The following is a 25,535-nucleotide window of genomic DNA, read 5'->3' as shown; positions in this document are numbered from 1 at the left end:
TAAGAGTGGTACATCGGAGGGGGGTGGTGGAGGTTATTATTCTCCTCTTCCAAGTAACAGGAAGCAGCGGAGAGATCTCGAAGGAAAAAAACATTGAGCGGGGTGTCGGGCGGGTACAATTAAGGACCAACTCCATCGCGCAAAGGAAAAGAAAAGAAGAGCAGTGTAGGCTTTGGGTGAAGAGGCCCAGTCAACCTTGCATTGTGGGTGTAGGCAGTTGCCTTATACCGAGTCAGACCGTTAATTTGTCTAGCTCAGTGCCGCCTGCACTGACTGGCAGGGGGCAATCTCCCAGCCCTGCCTGGAGACGCCAGCGGGCAAAGCAGGGGCTCTGCCACTCAGCCAGTGCCCCCTCCCCCGTGGTGCAATGCCAAGGGGACAGCGCAGGTGGCCTCCCAGGGCTTTTGCAACACCCCACTCCTTGCAGGGAGCGCGGAGGCAGCTCAGCCGTGTCTGGAGCGCGCCTGGGCTTCTGCCCTCATAGGGCAAGGCAGGCCTCTCTCTCCAGCCACCGCAGCGCTTTCCTTCCTCACTTTTCCTCCTCCTCCTCGGATGGCCAGTGGAGATGACATCATTCCTTAAGCAGATGACGCAGGTTCTATTTTTAAGGGGCCAATGGGAGCGCTCCGGCGGGGTCACGTGGGCCGGGAAGGTTACTTAGTGTTACAGCTTAAGCGAGGAGGAGCGCATCAAAGGAAAAGGCAGAGCGCGTGCGCAATAGAGGCGGAGGCAGGCTTTGGGGCTGGGTCCGACGCGAGGAGAAGGAGGAGGGGGCACGCGCGTGCGCGCACACGAACTGTATTAGCCTGCTGTTGCTGCTGCACCGGGATTAGGTCTCCGTCTCTCTCTCGCGCGCGCGCTTCCTTTTCCTTGCATTGCGCGGGGGAAATCAGCACCAGGAGCTGCCGCCGTTGCTGCTGCATTAGCAGCATCAGAGGAGCCAAAGGCGGAGGAGGGCAGAGGAAAGCGGCAGGGGCCTGCCTTGCTTGGCTGCCGCTGCTGCTTCTGGTGACGGTGCGCCGGCGCCGCGCAATGCACCTGCCCGCACCTGCCGCCGGCTAGAGAAAACAGCCAGGCCGTGCCGGGCGCCCTCCCGGCGGCGTCTCCTCCTCCTCCTCCTGCGAGCCAGCTGCTGCCGGGTGCCCCATGGGAGAGGGAGGAGGACGACGGCGACGACGACAAGGGGCTCTGGCTGGAGGCCGGCCCCGCCTGCTTCCTTGCGCCCAGGATGCCTCCTGCGCCGTTACCGCCGCCGCCTTCGGCCTGAACTAGGAAACAGACGGCGGCCTCTGCATCTTCTCCAGCCCCACAGGCTGATCCCCTGGACGTGGGGAAGAAGAGGAGCCGCTTGGCCTGGGCACTGCCCCTCCAATCCCTTGGACCCCGTGGTAGATCTTGAGGGGTGCCCCCTGGGCTCAGGCTCTTGTGCCCGGATTGTGCCTGGAGCTGTTAAAGCAGGTTGCTGTGGAGGGGGGGGGGTGCCCCACTTTCACCTCAGCGAGGCACCAGGTTTTTTGGGGGAGGTTGGCCTTTGCAACAGCTGGGAAAAGCCACCTCTGCAGCCCCAGAAGCCTCCTTGCACCACAACTTGGGGGGGGGGGAGTCGCCCTCCATGCTCCTCGCTGGCATTCAGCTCCTCTTGGCCCTGAGTCGTCCAGCCATGGCAGCCAAGTAGGCCAGGAGTCACGCTGGAGGTGAGCCCCCTTGGGCTTGGACGCACCGCCGAGACCCTGAGCCAAGGACTCGGACCGCAGAAGGAGGCCCCGGCCTGTGTCATGGGGCGGCTGCTCCTGAGGCCTAAGGAGACGCCAGACGCCGTTGCCGGGTACTAAGGGCCCTCCTGGCATAGACTCACAGCAGTGGGGGCTCCACCTGCCTGCCAACATGGAGACCAAGATCCCACCCGCTGTGACCCCCACCAGCCCCTCCTCCCCGGGGCTGTCCCCTGTGCCGCCCCCGGACAAAGTGGATGGCTTCTCCCGCCGGTCACTCCGCCGTTCGCGCCAGAGGCGCTCCCACAGCTCCTCTCAGTTCCGGTACCAGAGCAACCAGCAGGAGCTCACACCTCTCCCTCTGCTCAAAGGTAAGTCCCCAGAGGCCTGGGCCTGCCTCCACATCTGGGTCCTTCTAGCAGGGAGACCTGCCACAGAATCATTGGGTGGGAAGAGACACCCAAGGTTCATCTAGTCCAACCCCCTGCAATGCGGGAGCTGCAGCCAAAGAATCCCTGACAGATGGCCATCCAACTTCTGTTTAAAAACCTCCAGTGAAGGAGAGTTTGCCATCTTCCAAGGTCCAATAGCTCTTACTGTCAGCAGAGGCCTGCCATAAGCGCAGGGGGTGTTAGTTGGGGGACACACCCTAGACGAAGAAAGGCCTGTGTTGAGACTCCCTCAATCTTTGGTTTGGGGAAACCGCCTCATTGCTGAGCTTTCGAGAGGTGCCATTACATCTGGATCTTCATTTTGGCCACCTGTTCATTTTTATAGATTCAGTACATTTCAATCGCACTTTCCTTGCGAGGAGCTCAAGGTGCCGTGCTCAGTTATCCGCTGTCTTGTTCTATCCTTACAACAACCCTGTTGTTAGGCTTGAGATACCACGACCCGCCCAAGCTCACCCCGTGAGCTTCATGACGGAGAGGGGTGTGAATTCTGGTCTGCCCCAGGTCCTGGTCCAACGCTTTAACCACTACACCACACAGCCTCTTATATTGAGCTCCAGGAGGGTAGCCCTGGTTTCCTATTGCAGGGAAGGGCATCCTCACCTCAACGAGAGCATTGGGCTTGGCCCTGGCCAAACGCAGGCTCGGAGCTTTGTGGCGAAGCTCTCCTGTGGTCTCTCTGCTTGCTTTGGAATCACAGCTTTGAGCAAGAGGCAAGCAAAGTAAAATGCAATTTGGGGAACAATATTCATCATACTTGGAGCAGTCATAAACTGCAGGTGTGTTTGGGGGGCAGAGAGTGGTGCCCACATGCTCAATGTCCTCATGTGCATCATGCTCACCACCACCCCTTGGTCCCCGACCTTCTCTGAGTTGCATGGGGAAGGCGTGCAAGGAGTTTCCACTTGTGATCAGGCAAATGCAACTGGAAAGCCTTGTGGGCCACCCCACAAGGAGCGTCTCCACCCCCATAATTCTGCCCGGACACTGAGGTCCAGCTCCGAGGGCCTTCTGGCGGTTCCCTTGCTGCGAGAAGCCAAGTTACAGGGAACCAGACAGAGGGCCTTCTCGGTAGTGGCACCCGCCCTGTAGTACGCCCTCCCATCAGATGTCAAAGAGAAAAACAACTACCAGACTTTTACCGTGTTTCCCCCTTTTTAAGGCGTAGTCATAAAATAAGCCATAGCAGCATTTCTAAGCATTTGAGAAATATAAACCGTACCCCGAAAATAAGCCATAGTGATAGGCGCTGTGCGGAAGAGATCACTGAGCTCCCCGAGTCAGCAGCAGCAACGCCGGCCGCAGCAGTGTTTGCTGAGTCCTTTCTTGCTTTTGGGACTTGGTTACTGTGCTGGCTTGGGATGGTGTGTGTGCAATTGCTGTTGCTGCTTCGTGTTTTTCAGCTGGATTCTCTGGGTTCTAAGCACTTTCCCCCGTTTGTTTGTGAAGCAGCACTCGGCTGCAGCCCCTGCCTCTCCCGACGGCTGCATGAATGCGAGGCTGGAGTTGATCGCTATCTCCTTTTCCATTTCTTTTGTCTTTGAGCACCCGGCCCCGCCCCCTCTCCCCTTCGTGGAATGAAGAACAGAGTTTTAGCAGCATTTCCTCATTATAAAAAAAAGGTCAGGAACTTTTACTTTAACCTCAAAAATGGGATATTTCCTCTCTCTAAAAACAACTCTGACCTGAACACCAATAAAACGGGGGTAGATCACCTCCAGTTTATAAATCCGCAAGTAGATCGCAGTCTCTTGGAAGTTGGGCTCTATACTTTGGCTGATTGCAAGCCTTTGCATCTTTAAAAAACAAAAACCATGCGCTTCTCAGTCTTAATTTTCCTTTAATTCATCCCCCTATACCCTCCTCCAACCATTGTCTCCTTCCATTCCTTACCCCCCTCCCTCTCTCCCCACTTCCCTCACTCCTGTGCGATCTCATTTAGTCATATACTTGCTTTTTCTGTTGTGTTGTCTATTTTATATTTAATATTATTACCCTTTATGATGTTATTTTTCCCCTTGCGATAATTATTTATTTTTTATCTTTAACTAACTTTCCTTTCCATATTTTTCCATATATAACTCAACACTTTCCCATTCCTTCTTAACTCTTTGGATAGAGTGCCCCCCCCCATTATTGTTGTTAATTTTACAATTCCTGGATTTTTTATGGAACCGAACAGCTCGGGTGCTTCAGAATGTGCCTTCTGTTGCTACAGGGCTATGGGGCTTCACTATTTGACCCCCCACCCCAGGTTGGGATTTTTAAAGTAGTTCTGTGGGTCCCAGGGCACAGAATCACCCCGATCCTTTCCTTTGTCTAAACAGACCTCTTCCCCCCTGACTTTGGAAGGCTGTGCTTCAAGGGTGATACCAGGGGTTTTTTAAGACCTGCGCCTCTTAAGGATTGTTACGGTCCATAACTTCCATTGCTTTCTACAGGGTTGGGGGTTTAAAGCACTGCCACCCCCACCCCACCCTGCAGGCGCTCGGAACTGGCAGCGCCAACAACGCGCCCAGCAATGTGCAGAAGAGAGCACCGAGCATCCTGAGCCAGTGGGTCCCAGTTGTACCAGCACTTTTTTAAAAAAAAAAAGACACCCCCTGAAAATAAGCCACTGTGTGTTTTTTTGAGGGAAAAAAGTTATAAGACGGTGTCTTAAAAAAGGGGAAACACGGTAGAGGACATCTGAAGGCAGCCCTGTTTAGGGAAGTTTTTAATCTTTAAGAAATTAGTGTATTTCTAATATTTCTGTTGGAAGCCTCCCAGAGTGGCTGGGGAAACCCAGCCAGATGGGCGGGGTATAAATAATAAATTATTATTATTATTATTATTATTATTATTATTATTATTATTATTATTATCATCCCCCGCTTACCATTAAACCATAGAACTGTAGTGTTGGAAGGGACCACAAGGGTCATCTAGCCCAACCTACTGCAATGCAGGAATTTTTTTGCCCAATGTGTGGCTCGAACCCACAACCCTGGGATTAATATTCTCATGCTTCACCAACTGAGCTAAAGGTATTTTCATTTGCATGGGGGTCATTGGGGGCTGAGTGTGTGGGGTGGTGTTGGGGGCATGTCTTGTGTGCCCACACAGGTGAAGTTTGCACATTCAGGCAAATGTGTCTTTCCAGCAGAGTAAGAAAGCAAAGCACCTACAGAAGGTCCCAGGTCCAGTCCCCAGCTGCATCTCACAAGTAGGGACGGTCCCCTGCTTGTAACCCTGGGCAGCTGCTGCCGGTCGGCATGGATAATCCAGATGGACCCATAGTTTGACTCTGTCTAGAGCAGCTTCCTTTGGACCTCACCTCTGGCTGCTTGCGGCTGCTTCTTGGTGGTGAAAGCCCTTCTTCACGCAGCCCATAGTCAAACTCTGGAACTCACTCCCACAGGAGGCAATGACGCCCACCAACCTAGATGGCTGGAGAAATCCATGAAAGATCAGACTGTCAGTGACTGCTGGCCATGATAGCTATGCTCTGCCTCCACAACTGGAGGCAGCAATGCTTCTGAAAACCAGTTGCTGGAAGCCACAGGAGAGAGTGCTCTTGCACTTGGATCCTACTTGCGGGTTTTCCCACAGGAGCCACTGTAAGAGCAGGATGCCAGACCTGGTGGGCCGTTGCACTGATTTGGCAGGCTGTTCTGATGCTCCTCAGTCCTCCTTGGGGTACCACTTTGCAACTGAGAGCAGCCGCCGGGAGTTGTCCTCTCTCGTGCCGTTGCCACTCTTGGTATTGTTGGATGCAGCCAGAAGGCCAGGCCAGGCCAGCATCTTCCACCCCTTCTGCATCCTCCTCCTCAACTGGGGAGGCAACCCCAAGCATCCTGCCTTCTTCTGTAGCCATGCTCCATCAGAAGCTCACATTGGAGTCCTTGTGCCACTAAGTAAGCTCCCACGGGAAAGGACCACAGCTCAGACGTGCCTATACAGGCAGAATGTTGTGGCTCTTTCAGCTAAAAGAAAAGAGTCCGCAAGTGATGGGAAATGCCCATCTCTGCCTAAGACCCCTGAAGAGTTGCTGTCTGTCAGATACGGACAGGTGTCTGACCCGGTATTAAAGCAACTTGCTGTGTTCCCACCCTGAGGATTGCTTCTGTGTCCATGCAGAGAATTGCCCACTTAGGGGGCCTGCCTTTGGGGGTCTGCAGCGGCCCGATAATGGGGAGGGGGGCAGAGTTCCAGGAAGTGCTGAAATTGCAGGTGTGTGTCAGAGGGGACCCTGGTCCCCATACCTTTTGGGGCAGCCTCCACCATGCCCTGTAAGCCGCTGTCCTCACAGAAGGGTGCCATGATTTGACTAAAAAAAACGGGAGGGAGTTGGTGGGTGGGGTTTGTGTGTTGCAAATAAACACATAATAATGCAAATAATAGATTAATTTCTGCTCGTGAGCTCATCGAGTGGCCTTCAGCCTGGATAAAAGCAGCCTCAAAATGCATTGCAAATAGGCAATTAGCTAAAATCAGCAACGATGAAATCAGACGATGCATTAACTCAGTGGGGAAGCATAGTAAAATTGGACAGGGTTTCATTATCCCCCCCTTCCCCTCAAACACTGGGCCAGGCCTTACTGTTGACTTATTAAGGTGGAGTTGCAACATCAAGAAAGGTTTCCTCTATGCCAGACTGGAGTGTCCTGCTGGCTTTTCTATTAGAGGCATCTTGGAATGAGGAAATGCCATCTTTATTTATTAATGGTATTTCTTGACTGCTCTTAAGGTCCCAGGGTGGCTTGCATGAGCTAAAATGCAGTCACAGAATAATGAATCACCAACAAACCATAAGACAACAGAAGCACAAAACATATTCAACTAATAGCACCATTTACAGGAGAGACAACCAAAAATTCATATATTGCTTCCAAAAGTGGGAGGCAGAGCAGCCAGCCCCACCCCATCCCGTAACTGACTGCAATAGAAGCTGTTTAAATGCCCAGGGTTTGGTTTCCTTCGATTTGGTTAATTTATTGGCTTTTCGCCCTAACCTTCCTCCAGAAGGAGCCCACGTTAGCTGTACAGCATCAGATTTATACAAAATTTAAAACCACTCTGCTGCAGACGCTCTTTTGCCCTGACTTTTGACATTCGAGATGCATATTTATTTATACATGTTCATTTTTAGGAACCACCTTCTGTGATTCCGTATTGCTTTAAACTGTCCTTAAATGTTGTTTTAATTATTGTTAGGCACCCTGGGCAGGGTGAATAATAAATAATAGTAATCGTAATAAAAAGATGAGTGGGAAATGGGAGTGTCTGGCCGCATGCTGGGCCGGGGGCAGAAATGGCTCTCTTCGGCTGCTCTCAGTTTCATGGCCTTGAATGCTGCTCAGTTTCAAAATACATTTTAGACTCCCTCTTCCTCCGCAGGGGTAAATTTTTTTTGACTTTGGAGACAAAACCAGAATAGGTTCTCAAGTCTTGGGAGATGCCCATTGCATTCATCTAGGCAATCCCCCCTCCAAATATTCCTGCATCCCTACTGATCCCAGAGCTCAGAGCTGCTCATCATCTCTGTCTCCGGATGTGGCTGATCAGCCTTATGGCTGCCATGGTTACCATTCCCAGGGGGATTCCCAGGGCTGCTTCTTGCCCCAAGGGGTAAGGAGAGATGGCAGCAGCAGCAGCAGTATGGTTTGTGTGCCTGAGTCTTATGTATTAGGGTGCTTTTATATCACCCTTCAGACACACACACACAGACACACCCCTGTTACAGGGCAGTTTACAGCAAAATAAAGTTGACCGAAATAGAACCCAGCCGATCAAAAACAATTCACGTCAAATACCTGTATAATAGCAGCATCCTGCTTAAAACTGACTTCAGCCTTCCCAACCCTCCACCTCTAAGATCCTGATTATTATTTTTGTTAAGTAACTGCTGCATTTCATCCTTGACTTCCTGCTCTCCTGGGGCGCTCTTGGTGCTTTCCAAGTGCTCATCATTTCACCAATGCCTCATTTCCCTGTTTGGGAATGGCTGCTCTTGGCTCCTGTCGTTTTTAAATATCATCATGGGAAAAGCACCCAGCCTGGCACCTTCTGGAGTGGGCCCAGCTCCCTGTCGAGGAAAAGGATGAGGTGGGCTCTCCAGGATGGCTAGGGCCACTTGGGTGAGGCTTGGTTAATTTTGTAAGGCCAAGTGTTTGAGTGTGCCACTCCACCCGTGACCTCGCACAGGGCTAGTGTCTTGCGGAGTATACTGTTGCCTCCAACTGAGGAAATGGCTTATTGGTGCCACAGCCAAGGAGTTAGAGAGCAGGCATTGCTGACTCTTAACTCATTGATGGGCACAAGTGACAGGCAGCTCCGACTTGCCAAGGTGGTCATCCCTTGAGAATGATGTGGGTTTTCTGGAAATTTTTGGATAGGAAATTTTCCCCACTGCACTAAATCACTGGAGATCTGATTTAACATGTTTTATTCTGAATATCTTAACATGTTTAACATGATTTAACATGTTTTATTCTGAATATCTGGGACCCAGGTGGTGCTGTGGGTTAAACCACAGAGCCTAGGGCTTGCTGATCAGAAGGTCGGCAGTTTGAATCCCTGTGACGGGGTGAGCTCCCGTTGCTTGGTCCCAGCTCCTGCCAACCTAGCAGTTCAAAAGCACGTCAAAATGCAAGTAGATAAATAGGAACCGCTACAGCGGGAAGGTAAATGGCGTTTCCATGTGCTGCTTTGGTTTGCCAGAAGCGGCTTTGTCATGCTGGCCACATGACCTGGAAGCTATACGCCGGCTCCCTCGGCCAATAATGCGAGATGAGCGCGCAACCCCAGAGTCGGTCACGACTGGACCTAATGGTCAGGGGTCCCTTTACCTTTTATTCTGAATATATATTTTTTAATTACGCAGTGTTCATTTTCTATGCTGTATAAATACAAAACCTTTTCAGGTGTGATGGAAACAAAATATTTAATCTAGGGAAAGAATTCAGTAAAGCACCACCTAATGTGTGGTTTAAACATGGTGGTGGAAACTGCACTTGGAAACTGTTTTTATTGCAATGCTTGGAAATAACTGGAGAAAAAAACGAAAGGAAAAATAACAGAAAGAGCCATAACACAGCGGTAGATCATCTGCCTTGCATGGAGAATGTCCCAGGTTCAATTCCCAGCTGCGTCTCCGGGGGGGCTGGGAATGCCCCCTGCTTTTAACCCTGGGGAGTGCCTGCTAGTGTCCCGAACCATACGGGCCCATAGTCTCACCTTGGAGAAGAATGCAGGTTCCTATGTACTGCTTTCTGGAATTAGGGGTCTTGCAAGGTTGCCACTGGGGGTCTCTGGGTTCTGGTCTGGCCTTGCCACTGTGCCCTCACTTGCTGAATGGCTGCCTGGCCAGTGTTGGGGAGGGGATGCACCTGCCACATCGGCAGGACGGCCAGGCTCCTCCCTACTCAGGGGGCAGGCGGTTCGGCCCTGTGAACCCTCAAATGTGCTCTGCTTGGTGGTGGTGGCAGTGGCAAGGGTTGGGCTGGCAAGGGGAGCTTTGTTTGCCCTGCACGCCCAACCCCTGGTCCTGCCTGTTGCATGTTCCATGGGCTCCAGCAAAGCAGACAACCCCGCTGGTGTTCTGTCTGTGGAGCTGTGCTTTTCTTCCCCCAGAACCACCTTTTGCCAGCTCAGGTTATTTGTCCACTTGCATCTCCAGAGTTTCAAATGAGTCTCTTCTTCCCAGCCCTTCCTGGGGGTGACATGGATCGAACCGTCTGCGTGCATAACAAGTGTCTCCTCACCCTGGCCAATGGCCTTTTCCTTACAAATAATTAAAGCAGAGCAAAAATGCACATAGCCTGCTTTTTCTCCGCCGCTAAATAGCTGCAACCGGACCGCCCCGATGGATTACGCAGAAGGGGGCTTTGGTGTTTTGGAGGGTGAGACTGGCCAGCATGTTTGAGCCCCAGCACCTCTTGCGCAAGCACCTGCTGAGCCCTGTGTGTGTGGTCGCTTCCTCCTCCCTTGCAGATGCTCCTGTCTCAGAGCTGCACGACCTCCTGTGCAAGAAGCTGCAGCAGTGCTCCGTCCTCTTCGACTTCCTTGACTGTGTCGCTGACCTGAAGGGGAAAGAGATCAAGCGGGCAGCCCTCAACGAGCTGGTGGAGTGCGTGGCCACCAACCGTGGCATCCTCATTGAGCCGCTCTACCCTGAGATCATCAAGATGGTAAGCAGGGAGAGGGGAGGGAGGGAAGAGGATGGGCTCCCCTGCCACACAAACAAGCACAAGCAGGGCGGCTCAATTGGTTGCTGGTCACTGGCAGCAGCCAGGGAGGCTGCATTGGTTGCTGGCAACAGCCAGGGAGGCTGAAGGCTAGGGATGCGTTCTGCCAGCTTGAGCAAGAGACCCCTGCCACAGATTATGACTCAAGGGGAGGCAAAATGACCTCCAGTTAGGGATGGATGGAGCACTCTCCAAATCTTTCCTGTTCCGTTTCTGCATTTAATGTGTATGGGTTAAAACACACACAGAGTGAAAAGTAATATTTTAAAAATAATGCCTTTCTGGACAGAAGTGCTGACTGTTATAAAAGCAAGTACAGGCTATGATCTCCCTCCTCTTCCTTCTCTCTGAAGTTAATAGTAGGGTGCCAGGGAAGATCTCATAACAGTGCCATTGCAGCTATGGGCACCAAGTTGGCAACCCCTGTGAATGATCTCATTGCCCTTTCCCCGAGATTCTTTGGGCACCTGGCTGGTCCCTGTCAAAGCCAGAAGCTCGAGGGGTGTATTTTTATTGGGAGCAGGGGTGTACCTTGCAGGAGTTTAGAGCAGCATGCTTGAAGTGGTAACTAGTCAGTATAGCAGGCATAGGCAAACTCGGCCCTCTAGATGTTTCAGGACTACAACTCCCATCATCCCTGACCACTGGTCCTGTTAGCTAGGGATGGTGGGAGTTGTAGCCCCAAAACATCTGGAGGGCTGAGTCTGCCTATGCCTGCTGTATAGCTTAGCTGATTTCTTCTCTCCCCTCCCTACAGATCTCGGTCAACATTTTCCGGACGCTTCCTCCCAGTGAGAACCCTGAGTTTGACCCTGAAGAGGATGAGCCCAACCTAGAACCCTCGTGGCCACATCTCCAGGTAGGACTCCTCTGTGGGGTTGCCTCGTGTGGGCATGTGTCATTTTGCCACCTCCACCCCTGGCTTGCTGGTGGATGCCTTAAACCAGTGGTTCCCATAGTGGGTGGTGGGTTTACTTGCAGTGGCGAGCAGTGGGGGGGGGGCGCTAAGAATCAAGAGGGCAGCGGGGGGGGGCGTGGGCTGGAAGTGTAAATGGCTACCTGAAAAGCTGGTATCACCAGATTGAGTTTTTTTGTTGAATTAATTAAACTAGTTTTAATTGGGTTTTGAACAAATGTGCAATTAATTGTGGCTGCCTTTAATTTTATTGTGCTGTTATCTTTCTTCGCGGGTTGTGCAAACTGCTATTCTGGAAAAAAAATGCGTTTGATAGGGTAAGGGAGCGCCAGGGATAAGTTTATGGAAACAGGGAAGGTGGCCTAAATTTTTTTTGGGGGGGGGGACAAAAGTGCCTTGTGGGGGGGCAGGTGGGGGCGGGGAATTGGAAGAATTTGTGGTGGCGATTAATGGCTCCACCTCTCTACCTCTTCCCAGCTTGTGTATGAATTTTTCCTCCGGTTTCTCGAGAGCCCAGACTTCCAACCTTCGGTCGCCAAGCGTTACATAGACCAGAAATTTGTATTGCTGGTGAGTGAGAAGGAGCAAGAAGGCTGAGCAAGGGTGTGTGTGTGTGTGTGTGTGTGTGTGTGTGTGTTGTTTGTGTGTGCCTGGGGCAGCAAAGCCAGGTTCCTGGTGCATCGAGTGTGGGCCCTCTTTGCAGGTGGGTCACAAGCCTTGCTCCTTCTGCAGTGACTCTGTTGGGGTACTGCAGAGAAATGAGGCTGTTTTGACTTCCAAAACGCCTGTGGAGAACTTTTCTATTCCATCAAACTTATGTGGGCAATTGAGAATGGGTCTTTTCATAAGGGTTGATGGTCTCTGATCTAAAGCTTTTTTGTGTGTGCGCGCGTTAAGTATATACCGACATCCTTGTCGCAAACTTCTTTGACCTTTTTTAAATCAGGCAGCAACACACAAATATTTTTTTAGACGTAAATAAATAAGACATGGCCAGGAAGGAACTGGATGCCCTCCTTGGAAACTGGGGCCTGAATAATAATAATAATAATAATGTTATTTATTTATTTATTTATTTATTTATTTGCCACCCACCTGGCTGGTTTGCCCCAGCCATTCTGGGCAGCTCCCAACAAGAAAATACTGTATATTCCTGCGTATAAGACTACTTTTTAACCCAGGGAAATCTTCTCAAAAGTCAGGGGTCACCTTATACGCCGGGTCGTCTTATTAATACGGCGAGTATATCCCACACTCTATATTTTAACTGGAAAAGTTGGGGGCCGTCTTATACGCCCGGTCGCCTTATACGCCGGAATATACTAGTAAAATAACAATACAAGCTTGGCTTCCCTCTGGGGCACCTGGTTGGCCACGGTGAGAACACGCTGCTGTGCCAGGACCCCCTTTGGGCTAATCTTAGGCTGTGCACATGACTTTGCTTGCAGAAGGCAGCAAGCTAAGTCATTGGCATCTCCCAGTCGTGCTGCAAGCTTGGAGAGCCGCTGCCTGGTGATCTGTAGAAGGCCCAGGAAACTCTCCAGGAGTTTCACTGGGGACGTTCCGGGCTCATTTGCTCTGACTCCTCCCCTCCCCTCTCCCTTTCCTTCAGCTACTGGAGCTTTTCGACAGCGAGGACCCTCGGGAGCGCGAATACCTCAAGACCATCCTCCACCGCGTCTATGGCAAGTTCCTGGGCCTGCGTGCCTACATCCGAAAGCAGTGCAACAACATTTTCTTGCGGTGAGTCCTCTTTTCTCTGCTTCACCCCCAGGGTTGCTCCACATCCTGGCCTCCTGCAGCACAGGCTTCTCTCCCCACCACTCTGCCCACCTGGTGTGATCAGAAGCAGTTGCTGCCAGCCTCTTTTCTGGCCAAGAAGGGAATTTACAGGTGGCCTGCATTCGAATGTTGGAAGGTTCGGAACATATAAAAGAAAGTATCTTCTCCACACAGCCCAAAGTTAAACTGTGGAACTCCTTCCCACAGGAGGCAGTAGCCTAGGTAAAGGGGCCCCTGACCATTAGGTCCAGTCATGACCAACTCTGGGGTTGCGGCGCTCATCTCATGTTATTGGCTGAGGGAGCCGGTGTACAGCTTCCAGGTCATGTGGCCAGCATGACAAAGCCGCTTCTGGTGAACCAGAGCAGCACACGGAAACGCCGTTTACTGGAGCGGTACCTATTTATCTACTTGCACTTTGACGTGCTTTCGAACTGCTAGGTTGGCAGGAGCTGGGACCGAGCAATGGGAGCTCACCCCGTCACAGGGATTCAAACCGCCGACCTTCTGATCGGCAAGCCCTAGGCTCTGTGGTTTAACCCACAGCGCCACCCGCGTCCCGGCAGTACCCTAGACAGCTTTTAAAAAGGGATTGGCCAGATTCTTGTAGAATCATAGAGTTGGAAGGAACCTCAAGCGTCCTCTAGCCCAACTCCCTCCAAGGCAGGAATATTTTGCCCAGTGTGGGGCTTGAACCCACGACCCTGAGATTGAGTCTGATGCTCTACCAACTGAACTAACAAGGGCTCCTAGTGATGTCCATGCTGCAATAATGCTTCTCAATACCAGTTGCTGGAAACTGCAGGAGGAAAGAGTATTCCTGTACTCAGATCCAGCTTGCAGGATTCCCTTGGGTGGCCACTGTGAGAACAAGATGCAGGACTAGATGGGCCACTGGCTTGATTCAGCAGGCTCTTAAGTTCTTCCCCGTGTGGTGAGAGCCCATTCAGGGGATAATGTAGCCTGCTGTCCACTAGAGGGCAGAATGACCTTGTCCTGTGTTCTCCCTTCATTCCCTAGCTGGGGGCTCCCTCACTTTTCCCGCTGGCAGATAAAGATAGGTAGCATATTCTGGGTGGTGCAGGAGCTGCCAGACCCAAGGGATGGGGAACCCATAGCCCTTCGGATGTTGTTGGACACCTAACTCACAGCAGCCAGCATGGCCAATGGGTGGGAGTTGCAGTCTAGCAACACGCAGTTGATAGAGCACAAGACTCTTAATCTCAGGGTCGTGGGTTTGAGCCGCACGTTGGGCAAAAAGATTTCCTGCATTGCAGGGGGTTGGACTACAGGTGAAACTCGGAGAATTAGAATATCGTCGAAAAGTGCATTTGTTTCAGTAACGCAACTTAAAAGGTGAAACCAATATATGAGATAGATGCATGACATGCAAAGCAAGATATGTCAAGCCTTTATTTGTTGTAATTGTAATTATTTGTCATTAGGCGGGTCAATTATAAATGGAATGTAATTAATGAAATGTAATAGCAGAATTCATCATGCGAAAGGCTGGACTAGATGAATCCGGACTAGATTGCCGGGGGAAATATCAACAACCTCAGATATGCAGATGACACAACCTTGATGGCAGAAAGTGAGGAGGAATTAAAGAACCTTTTAATGAGGGTGAAAGAGGAAAGCGCAAAATATGGTCTGAAGCTCAACATCAAAAAAACTAAGATCATGGTTACTGGTCCCATCACCTCCTGGCAAATAGAAGGGGAAGAAATGGAGGCAGTGAGAGATTTTACTTTCTTGGGTTCCATGATCACTGCAGATGGTGACAGCAGTCACAAAATTAAAAGACGCCTGCTTCTTGGGAGAAAAGCAATGACAAACCTAGACAGCATCTTAAAAAGCAGAGACATCACCTTGCCGACAAAGGTCCGTATAGTTCAAGCTATGGTCTTCCCAGAAGTGATGTATGGAAGTGAGAGCTGGACCATAAAGAAGGCTGATCGCTGAAGAATTGATGCTTTTGAATTATGGTGCTGGAGGAGACTCTTGAGAGTCCCATGGACTGCAAGAAGATCAAACCTATCCATTCTGAAGGAAATCAGCCCTGAGTGCTCACTGGAAGGACAGATCCTGAAGCTGAGGCTCCAATACTTTGGCTACCTCATGAGAAGAGTCCCTGGAAAAGACCCTGATGTTGGGAAAGATTGAGGGCACAAGGAGAAGGGGACTACAGTGGATGAGATGGTTGGACAGTGTTCTTGAAGCTACGAACATGAATTTGACCAAACTGCAGGAGGCAGTGGAAGACAGGGGTGCCTGGCGTGCTATGGTCCATGGGATCACGAAGAGTCGAACACAGCTAAACGACTAAACAACAACAAATAGCGAAGTTTATATTTGTTTATTTTTGTATTATTGTAACTATTTGTTTCATTACTGTGGAATTTCCAAAAGAAAGCATTTGTAAAAATAAAAAGTTGCATTACTGAAATAAATGCGCTTTTCGACGATATTCTAATTTTCCGAGTTTCACCTGTAGATGACTCTACAATTCTAGGATTCTGTGGTAGCAGAGGCTCACTCTGGCCTGGTGCTCTGAATACCCTTCCTGGGGGCCAACTTGACATCACAGCACCCATGCCAGCTGGGCTAGGAAAGAAGAGGATCCGGGCAGAACGTGGCAGTGGAGCCCATGGTGGCAGTTCTGCCTTCTCCCCAATCAGCACCAAGGCGGCTGTGGTCCTGCGATGTGATGTGATGCTTCTGTTTGTTTATATGCCGCCTTCCAGCCGAAAAGGCTTCTGAGGCAGCTCACAAGAATTAACTGATTAACAGTATACAGGCAAGATACAAATGCAAAGAATTTCAACTACAGGTGAAACTCGGAAAATTAGAATATCGTCGAAAAGTGCATTTATTTCAGTAATGCAACTTATTATTATTTTTCTTTTTCTTTTTTAATTTTTACAAATGCTTTCTTTTGGAAATTCCACAGTAATAAAACAAATAGTTACAATAATAAACAAAAATAAACATCGCTATTACATTTCATTAATTACATTCCATTCATAATTAACCCACCTAACGACAAATAACTACAACAAATAAAGGCTTGACATGTCTTGCTTTGCATGTCATGCATCTATCTCATATATTGGTTTCACCTTTCAAGTTGCATTACTGAAATAAATGCACTTTTCGACGATATTCTAATTTTCCGAGCTTCACCTGTAAATTAAAAACCCACCATGAGTCTGTTCCTGCCAGAAAGGCCAGGAACAGTCTCTGCAAAAAAAAAAAAAAAATGTTAAGAGAAGAGAGCCCGTGGTGATGCAGTGGTTAGAGTGCTGGACTCTGGGAGAGATTTGGGTTCGAATCCCCACTCGGGCATCACGAAGCTCACTGGGTGGCCTTGGGCCAGTTGCTCACTCTCAGCCCTAGCCTACTTCGCAGGGCTGTTGTGGGGATTAAATGAAGAGTGAAGGAGGAACCACGTGAGCCTCCTTGAACTCCCTGGAGAAAAAGCTGGGATATACGGTAAACGCAATAAATAAAAATACGTCAGCGGCATCTTTGCTTTACAATGGTCCCAAGCGGGGTGGGTTGGGGTGGGGCAAGGCAGGTGGAAAGCTGGTGGCTGTGATGATGATGAGATCCCAACCTCTCCCCCCCCCTCCACACTCCCAGGTTTATCTACGAGACGGAGCATTTCAACGGCGTGGCGGAGCTGCTTGAAATCCTGGGAAGGTAAGCACCTTAGGACATGGAGGACGGGCGTCAGCCGGAGCTGCACCTTCCTGCCTCTGTTGAATGTTGAGGGGCCTCTTTCCTTCCCTCCTCTCCCCTTTGGCTTCCGTCATGATGCACCAGCTGGGCTCCTTCCTGGCTGCTGCTTCTGCTGCTGTGGGCGGAGCAAAAGGGCAAGACGCTGAGTCATCGGAAGCCCAGCCATGTGCTCCGTCACCCACGACTCAGGAGTCTGGGATGCATGGCAATACAATCCACAAGATGCCACAAGCTCACACTGTTTTTATTTTTGCTTTATTTTGCCACATTTTGAGATTTAAACGTTTTTGTTTGATCCACCTCGCCTTCATCGCACTGGTGACTAGCGTGGCATTTCCTTAGCCAAATATGTCGAAGTATTTGTTAAAGGACAACAATGCTTATGCTGTGTTCGTATTCTATGGATGCTGCACAATGCGCTTTTTTGGGGCATCTTCTCCTGCCTCTTTCTTACTTCCCCCCTCTATATTTTTTTCCTTCGCTTATAATTTTTTTAAAAAAATATAATAAATTAAAAGGAAGGGTGAGATGTCAGAATTTTAACAAATTTTAATTTCATTTCCTGTAAAGTCCAGGGAATTTGGGGGGCATGGATGGAGAGGCATAGGAACAGTAGTGCTGGTTTCTTTTCTCTCCAACCTTCCCTGCCAGCAATCAGGTGTTGACGATGGGAATTGAGGGCTCCTCTTTCTCAGAACTACTCAGGAGAAAGCTCCTTCCTCCATTTGGGGGACAACAGCTTTCCCGACCACTCCGTCCCCCAGCTTTCTATTTATTTATTTTGCTGCAAGAAATGTACAGGTGAAACTCGAAAAATTAGAATATCGTCGAAAAGTGCATTTGTTTCAGTAACGCAACTTAAAAGGTGAAACCAATATATGAGATAGATGCATGACATGCGAAGTAAGATATGTCAAGCTTTTATTTGTTGTAATTGTAATTATTTGTCGTTAGGCAGGTCAATTATAAATGGAATGGAATTAATGAAATGTAATAGCGATGTTTATTTTTGTTTATTATTGTAACTATTTGTTTTATTACTGTGGAATTTCCAAAAGAAAGCATTTATAAAAATAAAAATAAAAATAAAAAATAATAAGTTGCATTACTGAAATAAATCCACTTTTCGACGATATTCTAATTTTCCGAGTTTCACCTGTATATGCCGCTTTATTGCAAAAACTTCAAAGCGGTTTGCAAAAAGGAAAAGAAAAAACGATTATCGAAAAAAATCAAGACATTCCAGCAATAAACTGAAAATGCACATCAGCGTTCTGCAAATCTGGGCAGGCTTGCCTAACCAGAAATGTTTTTGGCAGGCGCCAAAGAGTGTGCAACGAAGGTGCCTGGTGTCCCCATCCATACACAGGGAGTTCCAAAGTCGTAGGTGCCGCCACACTAAAGAGATCGATTTCTTGCAGTTGCAGAACGGGTGTCGCACGGCACCGGCTTTGATGCACCTCCCACTGTGTTTCCCCCCCCCCCCAGTATAATCAACGGGTTTGCTTTGCCCCTGAAGACGGAGCACAAGCAGTTCCTGGTCCGGGTCCTCCTCCCGCTGCACTCGGTGAAGTCCCTCTCCATCTTCCACGCCCAGGTGAGCCTCACTCTGCAGGGAACCCACGACGGCCAAAGGGGCCTCTGCTGTCAGGTGGGGTGGGAGGGTGGGGAAGATCTGCAGTGGAGTGATGCCTGGACCTCTGGTGGGGGGGGGGAGGCCCCTGAGTGTCCCCAAACTCTAACCTCCAGCCTTTGATCCCGCTTTGTCTCCTGTAGCTGGCTTACTGTGTGGTCCAGTTCCTGGAAAAAGACGCAACGCTGACTGAGCATGTGAGTCATGATTTGGCCGTGTGGGGTGCTGGTTGTGGGGTGCAGTGGAGCAACAGGTGTGTGTGGGGGGGGGGAAGAAAACCCAAGTCCCATGGGGAACGGTTAAGGGAGTTGCAAATATTTAGCCAGGAAACAAAGGAGAGATGCTGTGACAGCCACCTTCAAATATCTGAAGGGTTGTCCCTTCAAATGACAAGGAAGGGGATCCTGACTAGCCGCTAAGGAGAACTTTCTGAGGGAAAGAGGCATTCAACAGTGGAACGGACTGCCTCAGAAGGATGGTGGACTCTCCTTCCTTGGAGGATTTTAAGCAGAGGTTGGACAGCCATCTGCCATGGATGATCTAGTTGAGATCCCTGAATTGCAGGCGGTTGGGCTCGATCAGGCATCTCCAAACTGCGGCCTTCCAGATGTTTTGGCCTACAACTCCCATGATCCCTAGCTAACAGGACCAGTGTTCGGGGAAGATGGGAATTGTAGTCCAAAACATCTGGAGGGCCGAAGTGTGGGGATGCCTGGACTAGATTCTGTGATTCTAAGAGGAGGCTCTGGATTGAGGGGCGGGCAAGGCACAATGAAGCCCAGTGGGTTTGGGAGGTTGGTGGGGGGCTTCTTCCCTTTGGGGGAAAAGGGCTGAGCAGAAGAAATTGCCTTAGACTAGATCTTTCCCCACCCAACCTAGTTACTGCGCTTTTCGGGGTGGGGTGGGGCAGTCCTCTAGCAGATGCTAGTCCTCAAGTGTTGCTACAAACAGCAAACTGCCCTTTCCCAAGTCTGACCATAGATTCGCCTACACTGCCTACACTAACTGGCAGCAGCTCTCCGGGGTTTCAGAGAAGGCTCTTCCTCAGCTGTTACATGGAGATGCCCTTGGGAATTGGACCCCTTGGACCTTCTGCATACAGCACACAAGTCCGACCCTTGACCTATGGACTGTACCACTGAGATACAAAACTAGGGTTGGATGGGGAAAGGGGGAGGTGAGTCTTCTCCTAGGAAGGGCCCATTCCCTATTTCAGAAATGGGGATTAACATACGTTAAGGTGACCTGGTGAGACCGGGGTGGTGGTGGTGTTTTTTGGGTTGTCTTGGCTCTTATTTTTAATCTGTGTTTTGTGTTTTTTTATATTGCAATTTTACATTGTGAACCTCCTTGAGATCTATGGGTATAGAGCAGGCATGCCCAAACTCGGCCCTCCAGATGTTTTGGGACTACAACTCCCATCATCCCTAGCTAATCTGACCAGTGGTCAGGGATGATGGCAATTGTAGTCCCAAAACATCTGGAGGGCCGAGTTTGGGGGATGCCTCATATAGAGCAATATATTATTATTATTATTATTATTATTATTATTATTAGGCCAGTGCCGGGATGTGTGTCTTAACTTTTCCGTGTTCTGACCTCTCTCCCCACCTTCCCAGGTGATACGTGGCCTTCTGAAGTACTGGCCGAAGACCTGCACCCAGAAGGAGGTAGAGGAGGGTCAAGTGGGGAGGAGGGTGGGAGTGGAGGAAGGATCAGAAGTGGAGGCAGGTGGGGGAAGCCTTGGTGCTGTTGCCCCATCTTGGCCCAGTGGCACCGCCAGTGCCTGCATCCCAGCCTAATCCCAACATATTCTGCTCACCTTTCCCTGCCCTCCTGTCCACCCAGGTGATGTTCCTGGGAGAAATCGAGGAGATTCTGGATGTCATTGAGCCCTCTCAGTTTGTGAAGATCCAGGAGCCCCTCTTCAAGCAAGTGGCTCGGTGTATTGCCAGCCCCCACTTCCAGGTGCTCTTGGGGCAGCGGCAGGGGGGGTGGGGTGAAGGGAGGGGCGATGGGGCCAGAGCTCATTCAGCTTTGGGGGTTTGGCTATTTTTGAGAAGACAGCGGCGGGGGGGCACACTGATACCTCTCTTCCATGAAATTGTCCAATCTTCTTTTTTAAGGCTATCCAACTTTGGTCTTCCTCCTGCAGGACGCGGGTGGCGCTGTGGTCTAAACCACAGAGCCTAGGGCTTGCCGATCAGAAGGTCGGCGGTTCAAATCCCCGCGACGGGGAGAGCTCCCGTTGCTCGGTCTCAGCTCCTGCCAACCTAGCAGTTCAAAAGCACACCAAAGTGCAAGTAGATAAATAGGTACCGCTCCGGAGGGAAGGTAAACTGCTGATCTGGTTAGCCAGAAGCGGCTTTGTCATGCTGGCCACATGATCTAGAAGCTGTACGCCAGCTCCCTCAGCCAATATAGCGAGATGAGCGCCGCAACCCCAGAGTTGGTCATGACTGGACCTAATGGGCAGGGGTCCCTTTACCTTCACCTGCAGGAGTGAGTTCTATAGTTAACTTTGTACTGCATGAAAGAGGACTTCCTTTTATCTTAGTCTTCCGACATCCAACTTCCATTTCATTCCATTTCCTCCCACTTCTAGTTTGTTTGCCTCCTTTCTAAAGAAACAACAAACTACACAGCAGAGACCTCACACCTTATACCAACCTGACCCAATACCAATACCAAAAATCATAATAAAAACGTGCTTTGTTTTTATTTAAGCTGTTTATTTTAAAGCTAACATTCAACAATCCATTAGAATATAATAGCGCACAATAGAATTAAATACCGCCAAATAATAATTAAACATAAATTCACCCTTTAACAATTACAGTGAAAAATAACCATACTATAACCCATAAAAATAATGTGCATAAGATACCACAATACATACAAAACCATGTAAAAGGATCAAATTGGGAAGCAAAGGCATGCAGCTTATAATATTACTGGGTGTCCACCAGTTCTAGCGTTAGGAGTGAGGAATAGAAATGTTTCTTCATTCACTTTCTCCATGCCATGCATACTTGGGTGCAACATGTTTACTGCATGAAACAGCTTGGAAGAAACTTTGATTTTTTGTACATAGTGGGGCGCTTTATTTGAGGAGAGCCTGCTGGAACTCTCCCCTCTTGCGGTTTCCAGCAAGTGGCATTTGGGAGCATTGCTGCTGCCTTTGACCGTGGAGGCAGAGAGTAGCCGTTTTGGCTAGTAGTAGCCTTCCTCCCCTCTGAGCCCTCCTCTCGCTCCAGGTTGCAGAGCGGGCTCTGTATTTCTGGAACAACGAGTACATCCTGAGCCTGGTTGAGGACAACTGCCACACGGTGCTGCCCACCATTTTCGGCACCCTCTACCGCGTCTCCAAGGAGCACTGGAACCCGTAAGTGGCCGCCTGGGTTGGGATGCCTGCGGACCCCTGGGGTGGAGGTGGGCCAGTCCTACAGTGTCCCCCTGCCCCCAGTCGCCAGCAAAGCCTCATTGCTCCCATTGCCCAACTTTGGGAAAAGGCCACAGATTTATATCTTGCCCTGTATCACTTTTATTTATTTTTTTGCTCTTCTCTTTTTCTCTGAAGAGCTAAAAGTGGAAGGCATGGCTCTTCCCACCTTGTTTAATCCCCTACAACAACCCTGTGAGGCTACCTGAGAGGCACTGACTGAGCTCAAGGTCACCCAGTGAGCTTCAGGACTGAGTGCGGATTTGAACCCTGGTCTCTCCCAGGCCCTAGGCTCTAACCCCTCCACCGCACTGTCTCTCTTTAAGTGTAGGGCTAGCTACACCTTCCAGGGCCTCAGTAAGCAGAAGGGAACCCACTTTTAGGTTGAATGTTATCCAGCAGTTGACTGATGGGGTGGGGCTGGAGGTAGCTTAGCAGTCTTGGGGTGTAACATCCATATTTCCTCTCCCCCCCCCCCCCGGCACTGCCACCCTCTTCTCCAGGACCATTGTTTCTCTGGTCTACAATGTCCTCAAGACCTTTATGGAGATGAACGGGAAACTATTTGACGAACTTACGGCTGCCTACAAGGTGGAAAAACAGCAGTAAGTGTCTACGTGGCGGACGAGGGAGATGAATTGCAAGTCTGGGCAGCTTCTCCTGTTTATTTATGAATATTCATTGGGAGCATTTATACCCTGCTGGCTTGGGCTGGTGGGATTTGGGAGTCTAGCACTATCCGCAGGGCCCCCACAGCTTCCCGATCTTCTTTACATCTTTTTCAGCAGCGCATGTGAAAAGTATAGTATGTATAGGGGTCTTCGCAGACCGCAAGCTTAGCATGAGTCAGCGGCGTGATGCAGCAGCAAAAACAGCGAATGCAATTCTAGGCTACATCGACAGAAGTATAGTGTCCAGATCACAGCATCCCCAAACTTCGGCAATTCTGGGCTGCATCAATAGGAGTATAGCTTCTAGATCAGGCATGCCCAAACTTCAGCCCTCCAGATGTTTTGGGACTACAATTCCCATCTTCCCCGACCACTGGTCCTGTTAGCTAGGGATCATGGGAGTTGTAGGCCAAAACATCTGGAGGGCCGCAGTTTGGGGGTGCCTGGTCCAGATCAAGGGAAGTAACAGTCTTGCTCTGTTCTACCTTGGTCAGACCACAGCTGGAATACTGTGTCCCATTCTGTGCACCCCTGTTTAAGAAGAATATTGACAAGCTGGAGTACGGGCCGTGATGGAGTGACCAAAGATGATCAAGGGCCTTATGAGGAACAGTTGAGGGAGCTGGGCATGTTTAGCCTGAAGAAGAGGAGATTGAGAGGGGATAGGCTGGCTGAAGAGTTGCCACAGGGAAGATGGAGCAAACTTGTTCTCTGCTGCTCCAAAGGGGTGGACCCAAATCAATGGATACGAATGACAAGAGAGGAGATTTCTGACTAAGCATTAAGGATGACTTTCTGAGGGGAAGAGCTGTTTGACAATGGAAAGTACTCCCTCAGAAGGTGGTGGACTCCCATTCACTGGAGGGTTTCCAACAGAGGTTGGATGGCCGTTGGTCAGGGATTCTGAGATGCTTGCATTGCAGGGGGTTGGACTAGATGACCCATAGGGTTCTCTTCCAACTGTGTCTGATGTTTTATTGGTATTTTTAATCTTTTGTTGGAAGCCACCCAGAGTGGCTGGGGAAACCCAGCCAGATGGGCGGGGTATAAATAATAAATTATTTATTATTATTATTATTATTATTATTATTATTATTATATTTATTATTTGTACAATTCTATGATTCTCCATTTTCAAACCGTGGAGGCAGAGCATAGCCGTTGTGGCTAGCCATTGGTAGCCTTCTCCTTCACAAATTTGTCCTCTTTTTAAAGACATCTAGGTTGATGGCCCTCAACTGCCTCCTGTGGGAGTGAGTTCCACAGTTTACTTTGTGAAGGAAGCACATTCTTTTTTTTCTGTCCTGAATACAAAGCCAAAAAGAACCATTCTGCCTTAAAAAACAAAAACAAAAACCCAACAAGCTGCAGTTATGGAAAATACCAAGACAGACCCCAAATAACAAAACTCTCTTGGCTCGCACCAAACGCCGACCCTTGGAAGACGGCATGCCGTATCATAGAACTTTAGAGTTGGAAGGGGGTCCCCCAAGGGTCATCTACTCCAGCCCCCCCATGATGCTGGAACTGCAACTATTTTCATCCTTCGCTGCATCTCCCCTCTCCTTTTAAATTTCTCTACTCCCAGGGAACTGAAGAAGGCGAAGGAACGGCAGGAGCTCTGGAGGCAGCTCGACGAGCTGCAGTTGCGGAAGCTGCAAGGACTGGAAGAGGCCAAGATGAACCGCCTAAACCTGCAGCACTCCCTGGCTGTGCAGAGCGGAGGGGCCAGCTAGGAGCCCCCCTCCCTCCCCTGGAGCCCCCACCCACCCCCTGCCCTCCTCACCCACTGTGGCTTGTGGGAGCAGCCCACACCCGGGTGCAGGGCCCATCCCAGAGAGCCGGACGCTCCCTACCCACCCCCAACCAGCCTGTGCCAAACCAGAGCTCCTGCCTTTCGCTCCTCCTGGGGGGGTGGGCCTGGCCCTCACCCACCCACCCAGGGGGGTGACCACGGAGGAGGCCCCTGTTTGCTGTGGCTGTGAAGCAAAATGGTCTGAGTGCATGGCTATGTTTGCTGGGTGTGGGCAGAAGGAAGCATCGGAGGGGCTCCCCTGCTGGGCTTGTTTTGGGGAGAGGGAAGAATGGTGGTGAGGGGGGAGTCTTAAGATCTGTGAGGCCAGAGTTTGGGGTGGGGGGTGGGGGGTCTGGTGGGTGGTGCCCAAAGCAAGATTAAGCAATAGGCCTCTTGATCCAAAGCTGCCCTCCCCATTAGCGGTGGTGCTTTCTGTTTGGGAAGAGTGGGGAGCACAACACAATGGGGGAGGCGTCCTGATTTTTGGGGGAGGCGGCTCCCTGGCTCCCTATTGGGGAACATAGGGGTGAAGGAGGGAAGCCCCCCTATCTCCGAGGACCTTGTTCACCAAGGCCTAGTCTGGTGGTTTCAAGCCCTAAACTGCTGCCCCCCTCCCCAAGTGGAAGAGCCGCAGCATTTCTCCCCCCCCCTTCCCCTGTTCTGTCTGCCCCACCCCCCAATTTGCTCAGCCGAAATGGAGCAGGATTTCGGGGGAGGAAAGGTGGAAGAGGACTTTCCACAAAAGCAGGAATGGCACGGGTGAGGAGGGAGTTGTATGTGTGCAGATCGGGGCCTATGCATGCTCTCATAGGACTATCTGTGGGGAGAGCGCACTGTATCTGTGGGGAGAGCGCACTGGGGTTCTTCCCTCTGGGTTTAGGGCTGAGGGGGGCTGGCAGTTGCTTTCCCCCTTCAGCAGTTTATTTGGGGGGGGGCGGTGCGATGGGGGAGGTTCTTGTGTGTCCCCCTGGAAGAGATTCCTCCCCTCTGGGGCTTTTTATAGTTTTCACACTTTTGCATCCTTGGAGTGTGTGCGCGGGGAGAACGAGAAAGAGGGAGAGACTCAGGTGCACTTTGCTTTGATTCTCACAGCCCCCTAACCCCCCCCCAAGATGGAGCGTAGCTCTAACACATTCCCCGTTCAGCTCCCTATTTCCACT

General features: G+C 50.3%; 1 protein-coding gene across 1 annotated transcript; it reads left to right on the top strand.

Moving 5' to 3' along the window:
• Nucleotides 1-665: 665 nt before the first annotated feature.
• Nucleotides 666-24,468, top strand: PPP2R5B (protein phosphatase 2 regulatory subunit B'beta). The gene is made up of 13 exons (XM_035098503.3): nucleotides 666-2,083; nucleotides 10,139-10,335; nucleotides 11,150-11,251; nucleotides 11,786-11,878; nucleotides 12,921-13,051; nucleotides 16,736-16,795; nucleotides 18,323-18,431; nucleotides 18,611-18,664; nucleotides 20,087-20,137; nucleotides 20,316-20,435; nucleotides 21,725-21,852; nucleotides 22,413-22,514; nucleotides 24,169-24,468. Exons 1-13 carry the CDS (start codon nucleotides 1,885-1,887, stop codon nucleotides 24,314-24,316), a joined length of 1,494 nt encoding a protein of 497 aa, XP_034954394.1. The 5' UTR covers nucleotides 666-1,884; the 3' UTR covers nucleotides 24,317-24,468.
• The last annotated feature ends 1,067 nt before the right edge of the window (nucleotides 24,469-25,535 follow it).

The sequence above is a fragment of the Zootoca vivipara genome, chromosome 16 (assembly GCF_965207765.1).
Source record: "Zootoca vivipara chromosome 16, rZooViv2.hap1.1, whole genome shotgun sequence".
NCBI classification, from domain to species: domain Eukaryota; kingdom Metazoa; phylum Chordata; class Lepidosauria; order Squamata; family Lacertidae; genus Zootoca; species Zootoca vivipara.
This window is presented reverse-complemented; position numbering and strand designations above follow the sequence as displayed.